This window comes from Ranitomeya imitator, chromosome 1, assembly GCF_032444005.1.
Source record: "Ranitomeya imitator isolate aRanImi1 chromosome 1, aRanImi1.pri, whole genome shotgun sequence".
Lineage (NCBI taxonomy): Eukaryota > Metazoa > Chordata > Amphibia > Anura > Dendrobatidae > Ranitomeya > Ranitomeya imitator.
This window is the reverse complement of record NC_091282.1, coordinates 781,076,088-781,093,553: the sequence shown is the minus strand read 5'-3', so window position 1 is coordinate 781,093,553 and position 17,466 is coordinate 781,076,088. Positions and strand designations below refer to the sequence as shown.

The window sequence follows — 17,466 nt, the reverse complement described above, 5'->3', positions numbered from 1 at the left end:
TCACTCGGCTCTCGCGGATGCGGCTGTATCATTATCCATTGTGATTTCAATATACAAAACTCTCCTGACAATGTCCACTGTCAGAGGGGAAATATCTGATGAGAAGAGAAAGCTGCTGCATGTGGCACAGCACCCCCTTCTACAAGCAAAGCTCTAAAACACTCTCCTGAATCTTCCCCCATCACCTGTGAGTGGTATTACTGATAAGTGGAAGGAATCGCAGCAACTCAGCGAAGACCCTTGAACGTTACAGAGCGTGGGCCCATGTGCTGAGGAGCAGAATAGTCACCACCATTTTGCTGATATCAGAGCAGGTCTGGACACTACAGTTATCGGGTCAGCAGAGACACTGCACTTCCGCTGGCAGCATAACGGCAGAGAAGCTGCATGCAGCCGTACATCACCAAGCACAACGCCGAGCACTGGATGGAGTGGTGTAAAGCTGCCACCACTGGAATCTGGAGGAAACGTGTTCTGTGCAGTGATGGATCGCAATTCTCTGTGTCTGATGGAGGAGTCTGGGTTTGGTGACTCCAGGAGAACATTACCCCCTGTCTGCAATGTGCTGCTGTACAGATGGTGGAGGAGGATAATGCTATGTGCTGTTATCAGGAGGCTGCCTCCGCCCCTCAGCTCCAAGGATAGGAAATCTTAATCTTCAGCAAAAGACATTGTGGACAGTTGTAGCTTCAGTTTTTTTTTAGAACAGTTTGGGGATGGATCTTCTCTGTCCATGTACTGTTCTAGTGCACGAAATCCGTACAGAAATGGGGGGGGGGAAACACGAGCGGCTGCTGAGCCGGACCTCCACCCCATCCAACACCAGATTGTGAGCCCGGACTCCACAATGTCAGGGTCCGACCTCACAAATTCTCTTCTTAATGAAGAGGTAAAAATTCTCACGTACACCTACAAAATCTAGTAAAAGTCCCAGAAGAGCAGGAGCTGTCATATCTGCAGAGCAGCAACTGTAGAGTAAAGTCCATGGATGTAGATGAGGACAAAGATACTCCTGGGGGTGGATGTAGGGGCACATACTTTTCTTCATATAGTTTGTGTCCAATTTAAGTTACTCATCTTATATCGCTCCAGGACTATTTATATCTGCAAAGTTTGAATATGGAGAAAACAATCAAGTGCCCCGAGGTGTTATCGCTATGAACAATCAGAAACAAACGGTTTGATTTTGATTTTATTTCAGGATAACCAACAATACAGAATGACCATTTTTGTATCGATTTATCATTTGCGGTAAGGACGACTCCATGTGAATGCAGGCAATGCTGTAGTCGTAATTTACACATTAACGAACGTCATATACGGCAAAAGCAATTAAACACCTCAGATAACAGAGGCATTGAACATGTCACACTGCCGAGGCAGCCAAGCCCGAAAGTAAGACGACAAAACTAAGAAAATCAGGACATGTGGCGATCTGCCGCAGAATCGCTACTGCTCCCTGTCTGCCCAGAGAGAAACAATTAAAACAGAACTCGAAATAAAAACTAAAGAAATTTTATGTATCTACTCAAAAATCATAACTATTTCTTCAGTAAAAAAACAACAATTTCATATATTCACATCTGAGCACATGCAGAAATAATCTCCATGACATCCTGCATTATACTCCAGAGCTGCACTCACTATTCTGCTGGTGCAGTCACTGTGTACATGCATTACATTACTGATCCTGTATTGATCCTGAGTTACATAAGCTCCACCAGCAGAATAGCGAGTGCAGCTGTGAAGTATAATACAGCATGTAAATCAGGATCAGTAATGTAATGTATGTACACAGTGACTGCACCAGCAGAACAGCGAGTGCAGCTCGAGTAGAATACAGAATATAATTCCACATCATAAATGTATGTACACAGTAACTCCGCTTTTAGGTAGATTAGATCTGTTTATAAACTGGTAAAAAAAAAAAAAAATGTGACTATACTCTTCGGATGCATAAAGATCCCCCAATTTTAAAGAGGGCATCTGGTGCTGGTAGAAAATGTCATTCCTCCAATAACACTGGTTGTCCCAAAACACAATGAAGCAGCAAACCTGTACAATTCGAACAGCTCACAATCCACTTCTCAGATGTTCATGATATAAAAATAATTTATTAAAGGGAAAAAAAGAAAAAGTTAACAATCAAGTTTTTAGTTTGCTGTAGATCTCGGGTCAGAGGTAAAGTCCAGTAACCTCAGCTCATACAATGGCATACTGTGCATATAAAAGCTCTCTTATTTTATAAAAGTCCTCGCAGATGCAGCCCTCTAAACCGATACGCCCAGTCTCCGTCTGCAAACACAGAAAAAACTTAGGGTCAAAAGAAATCCACCCTTTGGGCCAAATACCTCACCTGAGCCCTTCTTATGCCAGTGTATGTAATGAAGACCACCTTACTTCTACATGGGGATTGCTGCATTCAGCGAGATCAGAAACATTAAAAGTTTGTTTTTATTTTTTTTAAAGAATTTTCTACTTACCCTGCGAACTGCGACCACGTTGTTACAGACGAGGACACCCCCCACAAACTCTGCCTGGATCCCCTCGCGTAGGAGGACTTGCTTGAAATCAGACAATCTGGGCTCGTTCATGAAGACAGACTGATGTCCAGGAACCTGAAAAATAGAGTGATACATGAGCTTCAAGAACACAAAACAAAAAAAAAAAAAATATATACATAAAAAAAAGGGGGTGGGGGAGGAGGGCAAAAGGTAAGCATGTGATAAAATAGTTAAAGGCGCTGTGCTTTAAATCACCCACTGTGGTAGTGGCCCCCTGATGCTTTCTTCTGTTCTTTACCTGGCTGCATTGATGACATGCTGCTTACACACGTCACTGCTGCAGCCATTCACTGGTCTTGTGCTGACGCTAAATTCCAGTGATTGGATGCAGTGGTCCTAAATGTGGGTGGCAAGAAGCACAGGAGCAGTCACTGGTGTGATTAATTCCCATCCACGCTCCTGGGATCCGTTTAATATCTCAAGATTTTACATAATCAACATAATTAAAAGGGGTACTTGGGTATTTCTTAGCTGAAGGCTTTCTGCAAGAGTATCTACACAATCCTCTGCTAAGCTGTTTGACACCGGTCAGATACATTTTAACCTGCATTGATACATTATATCCATCTAAAAAAGATGTGCGCTTCTGGTGTTTGCATTCACAGGACGCAACTGTTGCAAACTCTGGCCTGTGAGAAGTATTAGGCCCTGATCACATATTAGGGAGATGAGAACTTTGCAGATTTGATGAGCATTTCTGCAACAAACATTAAACCACATGCTACACTGCGTACTTCATTACTAGGTAGTGGCTCCAGAGTCGGGATGACCTCGCTTTCCTCTGAAAATTCCTTGTCATCGTCCCCAAACAAACTTTTGATGGCTTTCTGCTGAGCTATGGTGCTGGCATCAACGGTAGGAGTATCCACTTGCATTTCTGAGTCTTCAACTTCTTCTTTTAATTCCCCATCTTCCAAGATGACGCCGGTGTCCACCTTTGCCACCCGCATATCCAGCACGCCGTCAATCCAGGCTAGCTCTGTGTCCTTTGCTTTGCAGAACTTGAGGGAGCTGACGAGGGAGTCTTTTAATCTTACCTGTGTGAATAAGGACATTCTAGATTTTTCACAGAATTTCAAATACAAGTGCCTTAATTAGATTAACTCACCGACAAATGACACTATTACACGATAAACCAAAACCAATCACCAAACCAAAAGATGCACCAGGAAGACCAGACTGGATCAAGATATATTCTTTTATTAATTATCAAGCAGCGATACAATATATAAAAAACTACCGTTAAAAAATATACGATAAAAATACAAAACAATCATACAAAAAAGTGTGCAGCACGGGACGGCATATAAAAATGAATATACGGATACCCAACCGCACAATAATAATTATTTATATATCCGTGCAAAGTAAGTATTACCCACAATCGGGGTATATTAGTTCCCTGAAAAATTGAGTGACACAATGTGGAAACAATAATAAAAAAAAATAATAAAAACTCCAAAATTGATGTGCAATATATGCAAAAAAGTGCTGAAGTGCACGTCGTCAGGGAAGGAATTTAGTTCCGAAACGCGCGTCGGGTGTGTGCGTGTACTCAGGACGGCACCGTGCCCTAAGGTAATATCCACTATTTTTCCCTGAAATCTGTTATAGTTCAGCACTTAGCACTTTGTCTCTATCAGCACTGTGCAGGGTCTGAAAATAACCCTGATGGTTACAACAATTGTGTTCTTTGAATTTATTTGCACTTCAGCACTTTTTTGCATATATTGCACATCAATTTTGGAGTTTTTATTATTTTTTATTATTGTTTCCACATTGAGTCACTCAATTTTTCAGGGAACTAATATACCCCGATTGTGGGTAATACTTACCTTGCACGGATATATAAATTATTATTATTGTGCGGTTGGGTATATTCATTTTTATATGCCGTCCCGTGCTGCACACTTTTTTGTATGATTGTTTTGTATTTTTATGTATATTTTTGTATTTTTATGTATATTTTTTAACGGTAGTTTTTTAATATATTGTATCGCTGCTTGATAATTAAATAAAAGAATATATCTTGATCCAGTCTGGTCTTCCTGGTGCATCCTTTGGTTTGGTGACTGGTTTTGGTTCTTGGTTTAACCCCTTAGTGACAGAGCCAATTTGGTACTTAATGACTGAGCCAATTTTTGCAATTCTGACCACTGTCACTTTATGAGGTTATAACTCTGGAAAGCTTCAACGGATCCCGCTGATTCTGAGACTGTTTTTTCGTGACATATTGTACTTCATGTTAGTGGTAACATTTCTTCGATATTACTTGCGATTATCTATGAAAAAAACGGAAATATGGCGAAAATTTTTAACATTTTGCAATTTTCAAACTTTGTATTTTTATGCCCTTAAATCAGAGAGATATGTCACAAAAAAAAGTTAATAAATAACATTTCCCACATGTCTACTTTACATCAGCACAATTTTGGAAACAAACTTTTTTTTTTGTTAGGGAGTTATAAGGGTTAAAAGTTGACCAGCAATTTCTCATTTTTACAACACTTTTTTTTTTTAGGGACCACATCACATTTGAAGTCATTTTGAGGGGTCTATATGATAGAAAATAACGAAGTGTGACACCATTCTAAAAACTACACCCCTCAAGGTTCTCAAAACCACATTCAAGAGGTTTATTAACCCTTTACATGCTTCACAGGAACTGAAACAATGTGGAAGGAAAAAATGAACATTTAACTTTTTTTTGCAAACATTTTAATTCAGAACCATTTTTTTTATTTTCACAAGTGTAAAAACAGAAATGTAACCATAAATTTTGTTATGCCATTTCTCCTGAATACGCCAATACCCCATATGTGGGGGTAAACTACTGTTTGGGCGCACCGCAGAACTTGGAAGTGAAGGAGTGCCGTTTGACTTTTTCAATGTAGAATTGGCAGGAATTGAGATTGGACGCCATGTCGCATTTGGAGAGCCCCTGATGTACCTAAACAGTGGAAACCCCCCACAAGTGTCACCATTTTGGAAACTAGACCCCTTAAGGAACTTATCTAGCTGTGTGGTGAGCACTTTGAACCCCCAAGAGCTTCACAGAAGTTTATAACGTAGAGCCGTGAAAATAAAAAAATCGCATTTGTTTACACAAAAATGATCTTTTCGCCCACAAATTCTTATTTTCACAAGGGTAACAGGAGAAATTGGACCCCAAAAGTTGTTGTCCAAGTTATCCCGAGTACGCCGATGCCCCATATGTGGGGGTAACCCACTGTTTGGGCGCACAGCAGAGCTCAGAAGGGAGGGAGCACCATTTGACTTTTTGAGCGCAAAATTGGCTGTCGTGTTTGGAGACCCCCTGATGTAACTAAACAGTGGAAACCCCCCAATTCTAGCTCCAACCCTAACCCCAACACACCCCTAACCCTAATCCCAACCCGATCCATATTCCTAATCACCAACCCTAACGATAATCACAACCCTTACCCCAAAACAACCCTAATGTCAACCCTAACCATAACCCTAAATCCAACACACCCATAATCCTAATCTCAACCCTAACCTCAAACCTAACCCTAATCCCAATACACCCCTAATCACAACCCAAACCTTGACCCTAATCCCAAACCTAACCCTAATCCCAAGCGTAACCCTAATGCCAACCCTAACCCTAATACCAACTCTAATCCAAACCCCAAATCTAACCCTAACTTTAGCCCCAACCCTAGCCCTAACTTTAGCCCCTACCCTAACCCTAAGGCCACTTTCACACTTGCGTCGTTTGGCATCCGTCGCAATCCGTCGTTGTGGACAAAAAACGGATCCTCCAAATGTGCCCGCAGGATGCGTTTTTTTGCCCATAGACTTGTATTGCCGACGGATCGTGACGGATGGCCACACGTCGCGTCCGTCGTGCACTGGATCAGTTGTGTTTTGGCGGACCGTCGGCACAAAAAACGTTCAATGTAACGTTTTTTTTGTACGTCGCGTCCGCCATTTCTGACCGCGCATGCGTGGCCGTAACTCCGCCCCTTCCTCCCCAGGACATAGATTGGGCAGCGGATGCGTTGAAAAACTACATCCGCTGCCCACGTTGTGCACAATTTTCACAACGTGCGTCGGTATGTCGGGCCGACGCATTGCGACGGCCCCGTACCGACGTAACTGTGAAAGAACCCTAACCCTGAATTTAGCCCCAACCCTAACCTTAACCCTAAGTCTGGCCCTAACCCTAGCCCTAATTTTAGCCCCAACTGCTCTTCTCCTGTCAGCCGGCAGATGGCGGGCGCACTGCGCATGCGCCCGCCATTTTCTTTTCCCCGGCAGCCAGGAGGAGCAGCAGGAGGATCCAGGGACACCGGTAAGTATAATAGGGTCCCCGAATCCCCCTATTTCTCTGTCCTCTGATGTGCGATCACATCAGAGGACAGAGAATTACACTTTGATTTTTTTTTTTTGCGGTCGCCGGTAAACAGTTAATTACCGCGATCGCAAAACAGGGGTCGGTAAAACCGACCCCGATCATGTTCTTTGGGGTCTCGGCTACCCCCGGCAGCCGAGACCCCAAAGATTCTCCCGGTGCCGGCAGGCGGGCGCAGTGCGCCCGCCATTTTGAACATGGCGGCGCCGACCGGGAACCACGAGGAGCACCGGGGGAGATAGGTGAGTATCGGGGGGCTATCTGGGACCCCTTTTCTCTGTCCTCTGATGTGCGATCACATTGGAGGACAGAGAAATTAAAAAGAGATCGCTTTTTTTTTGCGATCGCCGGTAAACGGTTAATTACCGGCGATCGCAAATGTGGGGTCGGTAAAAAAACCACGAATCATGTTCTCTGGGGTCTCGGCTACCCCCGGAGAAAATCCGACTCTGGGGGGCGCTATTTACTTTTTCCACAGCGCCGTTAAATAACGGCGCTGTGGTTTAAGTACCCTTAGCGGCCGCCGTTAAAAGGCGTATAGGCGGTCGCTAAGGGGTTAAGTGGTCTCCACTTTCTTTTTACTCAAAAGACACCCGGGTGAGCTAATATCACTATATTTATGATTGTGATACTGATTTATATATAGCCTTTATTTTATTTGGGTTGTTCTTTTGTAATTTTCTCTATTACACGATAAAGTAAATGACCACAATAAAACTTAACATTTACTTGTTATTACTAAAACAAAACAATACAACATACACAACCTAAAAACACGTATGGCTGCAAACAAAGATACAGGGTGCACTAAATCCCTAAAGGGCCAACTGTCTAATGCCCTACCTTGCAGCAGAGGTTGGCACTCTATAAACCAGCGCAATGGCGCCCCTGCTCAACGTAGGCTCCCCCTAACTGTCCCTAATAGGCCCTATCGTGCGGAAAATAGAAAAAACAAAAACAAACAGCAGACCATACATATCAGACAGACAAACAAATGTCACTAGAGCAAAGATTCCATAAATTGTGTAAAAGTGTGCTAAATGGATAAAGTAACAATATTGCACACTTTTTGTAATATGTTGCACATGTAATCAATGGGATATACATTAAGGCCTGTGCAAAAGTGTGTTTTTTTAAAAAATATAACGATGTAACACACTTATATTATGTATTGCACGTTTATTTTGGCCTATACTGAAGCAATTTAGCCTATACCCCTGCACGTCGAGCTAAGCATACTTAGTATTATGATACTTAATGTCACTGGGTAACTTTTTTTGCACTTTACCTATGCCTTGCAATTTTTCCTGCCTTAATATTTTTTCTTTGCCATAGGCTTATTTGTCCGCACCTTTTTTCCTATAACAGGGTGTATTAGGGACAGACGACTAGAGCGGGGGCGCCATTTGCACAGGATTGTAGGGTGCCAACCCCCGCAGGCAGGTAGGACGCATCTAGGTACAGTGCAGGGGTATAGGCTAAATTGCTTCAGTATAGGCCAAAATAAACGTGCAATACATAATATAAGTGTGTTACTGTACATCGTTATATTTTAAAAAAACAAAACACTTTTTTAAACAAGCAAATGTTTATCATGTAATAGTGTCATTTGTCGGTGAGTTAAGGACATTCTATACTAAAAAGGTGGCAATTAGGGATACAAAGCGCTTACAAAAATGAAACCACCTCTATAAATGACCAATCAAAGCTACTAAGAACTTATTGCTCTCAGAAAAACTTCCTGCTATAATCTGAGGCTGTTTGTAAGAAAAAAAAAAAAAAAAAAAAAAAAGGGAGGACATATTCTGATCCCTTACCTGATAAATGTGAGTTTCACTTGTTGCATCCACTGTCTCAAGAAGTTTTGGGGTATAAACTTTAATATCTTTGCCGCCAAAAGCTCGGCAGGCCTCGGCAAGGTCCTGGCTGGCTTTGGGTGGCCCATGGACAATGACTAGCTGACGTGGCTTCATCTGGTTGATGATCTTTTTGACTGAGTCGCCATCAGACCGGCCTTCATAATCAATGTATGTGACCCTTGCTCTGGAAATAAAAATAATTTAGTGTATGTACACCATTGCAACCATTCCTGATGCTATAATGCACAAAATATAGATATTGAAGGAACTTTTGAAAAAGGTCTTGCATTTAAACCTCTTCAATTTAAAGCATTCAGTTTTTATGCAGAGTTGTGTGAAGCATGTTTAGGTAAAATGGTCATTTAGAAGTCCTGTATATCCCTGAGCAGAATTTTTCCCCCAGAAAATATGGCCATGTCTGTGTGAAAGGAAAGGTGGAAAGGAACAGCCATTGAGCTCTGAACATGTAGCTCCTGCAACTATACGAGAACAAAAGAGGGATTTTTGGTACTCACCGTAAAAGCTCTTTCTTGGAGCCTTCATTGGGGGACACAGGTAACTAGGAGGTGTATGCTGCTGTCACTAGGAGGCTGACACTATGCACGGAAAAAAAAAAAAAGAAAAAAAAAAAAAAATGGCTCCTCTGCTTTATACACCCACCGACAGGAACAAAGTACCTCAGTTAGTGTTAGAGCAGTAGGAGAAGCAACCAAAAAACTCAACATATGCACCAATCCAACAACGAAGGCACAAAGACCAAATAATGGTATAAACAGTTAGGGAGGGTGCTGTATCCCCCCAATGAAGGCTCCAAGAAAGAATTTACGGTGAGTACCAAAAATCCCTTTTTCTTTATCGCTTCATTGGGGGGGGGGGGACACAGGTAACCATGGGACGTCCCAAAGCAGTCCCTAGGGTGGGAAACAGGAAGATTCAAGGAATAAATGGACTTGGGTCAGCCGATGCAAAACCGCCAGCTGCAGCACCTTCCTTCCCAGGCCTGCATCAGATGAGGCATGGGTATGAACCCCGTAAAAACTCGCAAAGGGGTGCAAAGATGACCAGGTTGCGGCCTTACAATCTGGAAAGCCAAAACCTGGTAACGAACAGCCCAGGAGGCCCCCCACCGCAGAGCGGCGTGAGCCTTCACCTCCGGAAGAGCCTTCACCTCCGGAAGAGCCTTCACCTCCGGAAGAGGCTGTTTGTCCTGAACGCGGAATGCCTCCACGGCAATAGTGAACTTCAAAGATAGGAGTCCATTAAGAAAACCCTCAGAGATGACGCATCAGATTGATGAAAGGGAGCAGTCCTTGAAAGGTAGACTCGGATAGCTGTGACAGGATCCAGCTTGTGGAGGGACTTCTCCAGGAGATGGACCGGAGAGACACAGAAGGAAGGACAATGTCTTCATTAATGAGCAATGACAAGACCACCTTGTGTAGAAAGGAAGGAACAGGCCTGAGAACTACCTTGTCCTGATATAGAATCAGGAGCGGGAAACGGCAGGACAATGCCGCTAACTCTCCTGATGGACGTAATTTAACTAAGACGACAACTGTCCAAGACAGGAGAAAAAACGTGAATTCTTGAATGGGCTCAACAGGAGCGCGCTGCAGCGCGCCAAAAGACAAGGTTAAAAACCCATGGATCTATAGGAAGACGATAAGGAGGTACCAAGTGGGCGACTCCTTGAAGAAAGGTCCTTTACCTGGGAACGAGAAGCCAGACTTTGTTGGAAAAGAATTGACAGAAACGATAAAGCCTAGTCAAGACCCGCTTGTAGAAAACCAAGAATAGGAGGAAGAGAAAAAAGGACATAGGGACCAACCCTTGTCCACACTCCACCGGAAGGCGGCCTATCAGTGTTTGTAGTAGATATGCAAGGATGCTGGTTTCCTGGCCATAATAATGGTCTAAATGACCAGATGGGGGGGTAAAAAGAAAAAAAACAAAAACAACAGCCTCCCTCGGGACTATGGTCTCAACGGTTGTGTTATTAAACTTCTAGACTATAAACTCTGGTGGAAGAGGGAACCTTGAGAGAGAGAGATTCTGGACGGCCTGGAAGCTTCCAAGGGGTGTCCATGAACATGTTCACTGGGCCCTTCTTGGCCAGTCCGGAGCTATTTGGATTATATGATATTTCTGCTCGTCGGCTGAATTCGGATTGTCACAGAAAGATGGTAAAATTATTTCCTGACTTCTATGAAATTTGGAAGCCACTTTTGGTAGGCATGCTGGATCAGGTTTTAACACTACCCTGTCCTGAAAGACCATTAAATAAGGAGGATCTATCGATAACGCTTGTAAATCACTCACTCTCCTAGCAGAGGTCAGGGCTACTAGGAAGGCTGTTTTTAAAGTTAAATTTTTGATGGAGACAGAATCTAACGGCTCAAAGGGAGGTTCTGTTAAGGCGTCTAAAACCAAATTTAAATCCCATGGTGGTAATCTAGGAATATACACTGGGTTACTACGTTCAGAGGCCTTAAAAATAAATAAATAAATAAATAAAATCGGGAAACCCATCTATCTCTCGCCACATCACTGTTATATAATGCCCCCAAAGCTGATACTTGGACTCTAAGGGTATTAACCGCCAAGCCCAATTCTCGGCCTTTCTGTAAAAACTCCAGAATAGCCGGAATTGGAACCTTGCCTGAAAAGGGATGTTGGTAGAAGGCAAGGAACTTTTTCCAAGTTTTAGCATAGATCTTTGTAGTAACCTCTTTCCGGCTATTTAAAAGGGTAGCTATCAGAGCTTCTGAAAACCCTCTTCTCCTCAATAACTCCCTCTCAAATTCCACGCCGTCAGATGCAGGGATTCCACATTGGGGTGGCTGAATGGACCCTGAGAAAGAAGCTCCTGACTGACCGGTAGTACCCAGGGGTCGGTCACAGACATTGTCCTGAGTAACGAGAACCATGCCCTCCTGGGCCAGAAGGGGGCAATCAGGATCACTCTCGCCCTGTCCTCCCTGATCTTCCTGAGGACTATAGGGATCAGACACATTGGGGGGGGAACGCGTAAGCCAGAGGGAAATCCCAGTGAATTTGAAGGGAGTCTATTATACAGGGCTTGTCCGCCACTCGAAGAGAAGCGAACCTCCTGGTCTGTCTGTTCTCTCTCGTTGCAAATAGATCTATAACGGGCAACCCCCATAGGTCTACAATCTGTTTGAACACTCGTCGATTTAGCACCCATTCTCCCTGACGCAGAGAATGACGGCTGAGGTAGTCTGCCTCTGTGTTGAGCTCTCCCCGAATGTGAACGGCTGACAGAGTGTGAAAGTAAGCCTCGGCTACGTTGAGTATGTCCGTGGTGATATTCATTAGAGATCTTGACCTTGTACCTCCTTGACGGTTGAGATACGCTACTACTGTTGTGTTGTCTGACTGGACTCTTACGTGCGAATCCTGCAGAGATGGTAGCAACCTAAGTAGGGCCTTTTTTTACTGCCGTAAGCTCTTTCCAATTCGAGGACTCTTGAGCCTCTAAGAGAGACCATAGCCCTTGAGTCCAAACATCTCCTATAGGAGCTCCCCATCCTATCGGACTGGCATCGGTTGTAACCGTATTGTCTGGAACTATACTCCAGCGTACTCCTTTCCCTAAATGTCCTATGTTTAGCCACCATCTCAGACTGTGTAGAGTGGCGGTGGATAGCCTGAGTCTTCCGCCTAATTGCCCTTGAAGACTCCTCTCTGCATCCAAGACCTGGGCCTGCAACACTCGAGTGTGGAATTGAGCCCACTGGACGGCTGGTATGCAAGATGTTAGGGATCCCAGGAGGGACATAGCATCTCTCAAAGTCAGATCTGGTCTTTTTGTTACCGTACTGACTTTGTGTACAATTCTCTGCTTTCTCTCTTCTGGAAGGAAACATAGTTGCTCTTCCGAATCTAGCAGAACACCCAGGAAAGTCTGAGTCGTTGATGGTTCCAATCTTGATTTTTCCATATTGACTAGCCAACCCAAGTCCTGTAAGGAAGATATTACATGATTTAGGCGACTTCTACATTGAGAAAATGAATTTCCCACTACCAGGAAGTCATCCAAGTAGGGTATAATTAACGTATCATGCTCTCTGACATAGGCCATTACTTCCGCCACGACCTTAGTAAACACCCTCGGCGCCATAGATAGACCAAATGGCATTGCAGCAAACTGAAAATGTCTGACCTGGTCGTTTAAGCGCACCGCCATTCTGAGGAATTGTTGATGATCCTGGTGAATGGGCAGAGGGTAATACGCATCTTTTAAATCCAGGACTGTCATATAACATCTGGGAAAAAGAAGTTTAGTCGCTGTTTTAATAGATTCCATTTTAAAGGCATTGTATTTTAGATGTTTGTTCAATCTCCGTAAATTTATGTTGGTTCGAAAGGATCCATCTGGCTTGGAGATCAAAAATAAAGGGGAATAGAACCCTTTCCCCTGCTGATGTTTTGGAACCTCTACTATAACCTCCTTCCGTCTTAATATCTGAATCTCATTTTCAAGGGCCTTTTGTTGGTCTAAGGAATCCGGGGCAGACAAGATATAAAAATCAGAAGGGTTTTCCTGGAATTCTAATTTTAACCCTGAATTAATTATACCCAGAACCCATTTGCTCGAAGATATTTTGGCCCACTGAGCATAGAAGTATTTTAATCTGCCCCCTACTGGAAGATCTTTATTAACGATAATTTCTTCTTCTTCTGGAGGAAGATGATGAAGCATTAAAGTCTGAACCTTTCTTTTTCGGGTCTGTTGGTTCCCAGTCTCGGTTGTGGTAAGGTCTTCGGTATTGGAAGCGTCTCCTGAAGGTATTTCTAAAGGTAGGATTGAAAACTTTAGGAAAACCTTTCTTCCTATCCTCAGCCTTAGCTAGGATGTCGTCCAATACCGGGCCAAACAGGTACTCACCCCTACACGGTATTGTACACAGTTTAGCTCTCGCCTGGGCATCCCCTTTCGGCGTCCCCTACTGAGGACATTGCTGCACGCTTCATTCCACAGCCGCCGCTCTTTTCATAACGCTGCAGCGCTCCTCCCCCGGCTTACCCTGGAAGTGTACGAACTACTTCCGGGTTCACCAGCGCCGGTGTGTACCGCGCTCCACTACGACCCAGGACGGCACTGCCCGACTCCTGGGACGCAATCGCTTGGTCAGACGAGGGGGGGTCTGCAAGCAGGACACCCCCGACGCTGCTTCCGAGCCCCCGATTCTGCCGTTCTCACAGATACCGCGCAGAGGCATGGAGGCCCGGGTAAGACTGATCCTTACTGCAGGCTCCCGCCGTCCGGACAGGAACCCAAACTGGAGTGGTGAGGGGGACCGCCCCTTTAAATCCTGTAGGTTCCTGTCCGGAAGGTGGGCGGATCCCCTCTCTCGTAGGGGTGCTGTCGTGGCGATAGGAAAATTGGCCACGTCTGACGGTATCAGGGAGTACCAGGCAGTGAGAGGAGGCCCCTTGATAAAGAAAAAAGCGCACAATAATTATGGGGGCGTTAACGAAGCACTAGGATGAAGAAAAAGATGGCCGCTGTCGTACAGAGACACCACATTCTGTGCGCAGTTCTGTCACGGCTAAAAAGTGAGGCAGGCGGGTAGCTGCCGGGGACAGAGAAAGGGACATACCTGTAAAAGGTGAGTCCCGAATCCCTCTTCACTGACGAGGATCACAACAGGAGCCCTCAGGGTGGGTGAGGGTCACTGGAAACCGGGATCCCCCTTCCTGCACCGTCTCCAGACAGTGCAGAAGATGGCATCAACCCTTTACAAGAAGGGGGGAGGTCACCGCTGGTGACCACAGTCTTCCTCTCCGCCCTTTCCGAGGAGACGGGATAGGAGGGGAAAAGGCTAGGACTGGCCACTGGGAATCACCCTGAAACACCAGTAAAGGTGACAGGGGATAAAGTCCTGCCTGCGGGTCCGAGAGTGGGCGATGTGGGCGACACCACACTGCTCTCTCGGTCGCATAAGTGTAGGAAAACAGGGTGAGACATTACACCCTGTTACCCTCAACCTGAAAAGGAAAAGACGGATCTGGGATCAGATCCAGGTATGCCTCCTACAGACACTAAGCTTAAACTGAGGTACTTGGTGCCAGTCGGTGGGTGTATACTGCTGAGGAGGAGCTATTTTTTTTTTTTGCATAGCGTCAGCCTCCTAGCGACAAAAGCATACACACATGGTTACCCGTGTCCCCCAATGAAGCGATAAAGAAATACACATTCACCAAGTGTGGATTTCCCTCTCAAGTCTACAGATGGTTAATAATGGTGAGAGCAATAGTCGTTTCCACAAAGGTTTTCTACACAAGTATTGGAGCAGCACCAACAAACCATCACTGCAGATTTACTCACTTGATCTCCATTGGCTCGGTCGCAGAAACACATTTGGTTGGGACGTCTGATAAATCCTGGTCCATTGGTTCCTCTCCGTTGGTCAGTCCAGATTCGAGCTTGTTCTTTTCCTCTTCTGTTGCTTGCAGTTCAGGAACCAAGAAGTCTTCCGGCCTTCATTAGAACGTGAAAATCATAAACGTGACGGCATATAAATCAGCACAGATTGCAGAAGAAATGGTCACTCACTTTATGATTTCACCATACTCGTCCCATTTGATTCGTTCTTCAGGGGCAGGGAACATGGGATGAGACTTTTTCGCCTGCTTGAAGAAGCTGCCTTTCCTGCTGCCCTCATTCTTCATCATCAGGTCGTGTTTGGTCTTGTGGGCCATGGGCTGGTCGATGTCTTCTTCAGTGTCGCTCTCATCGCTGGAGTCAATGTCCGCTCTAGAAAATGAAGGAGGAATAGAGATATTAAAGAGGCAAAGAATATGAAGCCTGAAAAGATCTGCAAACACCACACTCGGCACCTACTCCTTAGACTGTTCCAGTTTTTTTGCTGCCTCTTTCTTCAGCTTTTCTTTTTCCAGATATTCCTCCAGTTCTCTTCCTTCCAACTTCACTCGTTTTCTAAGCTGAAAGAAAATGAAGGGTACATGGTCGGATAAATTGTTTTTCTACTTAGCTAATATATCAGACAGTCCAGTGAGCACAAAAGAGAAAGAAAGATAAAAAACACAAAACTCAGTTCTCCTCGATGGTGCTTGTCATCATAGACTGGAGGGTCAGCAGAGCAGTCCTTGACCCTTTAACTTTGCAGCCTTTGTGTAGAGAAAAAAAACTCACAATAACTTTAGGGACGGATTAGCTTTCTTCTAGTCTAGTATGCCCTCGATTTAATTTAAGAGGCTGTCCCTATGTCAGTAAGTAATGGCATTGCACTTGGATATGCCAGCACTTAACTGCTGGAGGTCCAGCCTCAGCAATGGCCACCATTCCTGAGAACGAAGCAATACATCACCAGCACAGATTTTCCTTTGCATAGTGGACACTTCCCCGCACAGCCGGCTGTGCCAATGTACAGAACAAAGCAGTGCATTATCAGGATCAATTTGGCCCAGAGTTGAGAACCTTAGCGATCACTAAATGATTGTATATTCCTATGTTATTAGGCTAAGAAGACGCCTTTAACAGTTTTGTAGCCACGCAGGGTAATGCCTGACTGCATCGTAAATCAAACCTCATCAGCCTTCAAGTGCAGGCTCAGGATTACCTCTATATCTATGATTTTTTCTGTAGGGTTGTCTATCAGGAAGCGGGAGAGAGTCCCAGGGGTGGTCCTGTATGTGAGGATGACAGAGTTTTTGGGGTCTTGGCACCACTGGATAAACAGCTCTCTGGAAAATCCACACTCAAGGTCAGGTTGGCTAGCGAGTACGACCTTAGGACTAGGCACACGAGAAAGATCAGCAAAGCCATGACACAAGGACAGGTGACGGAACTGGAAGGGATTGTTCCTCTTGTCTTCAAAACATCTCATGAGCTTGTCACTCATCCACTCCACCTGCAGGGAGAGGAGCAGTTACCACAAGGAAGGAAAAAGTAACCACGGAGGAAAAACTTATTGAGTGTCATGTGCAATCCAGGAAGTGTGCATACGTCCAGCTTCTTAACTCAAACATCACTCTGGATCAGAATCTGATCAGTTTCAGGCTGAGACTTACCTGAGACTTTGAGAACTCCACCACATTGTAGCTGACATTATTGAGCAGAGCTAGGGAATACACCCCGAGGCCGGCATCTTTGGTTCTCCAAATCTGGTCAAGAAGCTGCGCCAGTTCCAAGACTCTGCCGGCGGTATCGACAGCAATTAACACATTTCCGTCCCCTCGCAAGGTCTCCAGTACATTTGCTGTGAAGTAAATAAGACAACATGGCGCTGTGTAGTACCGGTATTGGTTTTATATGCTGCAGATCACATGTATCTAGCAAATAAAACAAAACATTAAAACACTATTAAATGGATTATTCCCAAACTAACAACCTATAATAACAGCGATCCCGAGAATGGAGCTTTGCATCCCCCTCTTCAATATACTGGAGGTATGAATGATCAACCTCTGCTCCATTCTTTGTCAATGGGACTGGTGGAGATAGGTGAACACTGTAATTGGTTCTCCGGCAATCGCATAAAAAATGAAGTGCATGTGCACCTCTGCTTCTTTCAGGCGTAGGGATGAGCGACTAGCTTCGGATAACTCATCTGAATAGATATAGCGCTAACCGAATAGCTGCATCGGGAATCCGGATACCTGGAGCGCTCCCGATAAT

The 17,466-nt window shown here is 44.6% G+C and overlaps 1 protein-coding gene across 1 annotated transcript in view; it reads right to left on the bottom strand.

The window, feature by feature from the left end:
* Nucleotides 1–1,179: 1,179 nt before the first annotated feature.
* Nucleotides 1,180–17,466, bottom strand: part of CPSF2 (cleavage and polyadenylation specific factor 2) — a 56,422-nt gene continuing 40,135 nt past the window's right edge. The window contains exons 7-15 of the mRNA XM_069736926.1: nt 16,860–17,047; nt 16,409–16,699; nt 15,670–15,770; nt 15,382–15,582; nt 15,154–15,306; nt 8,760–8,985; nt 3,299–3,601; nt 2,484–2,618; nt 1,180–2,295 (exon numbers count right to left, since the gene is read on the bottom strand). Coding sequence (XP_069593027.1) covers nt 2,203–2,295; nt 2,484–2,618; nt 3,299–3,601; nt 8,760–8,985; nt 15,154–15,306; nt 15,382–15,582; nt 15,670–15,770; nt 16,409–16,699; nt 16,860–17,047 — 1,691 coding nt within the window. The 3' untranslated portion in view covers nt 1,180–2,202. The remainder of the gene's footprint in view (nt 2,296–2,483; nt 2,619–3,298; nt 3,602–8,759; nt 8,986–15,153; nt 15,307–15,381; nt 15,583–15,669; nt 15,771–16,408; nt 16,700–16,859; nt 17,048–17,466) is intronic.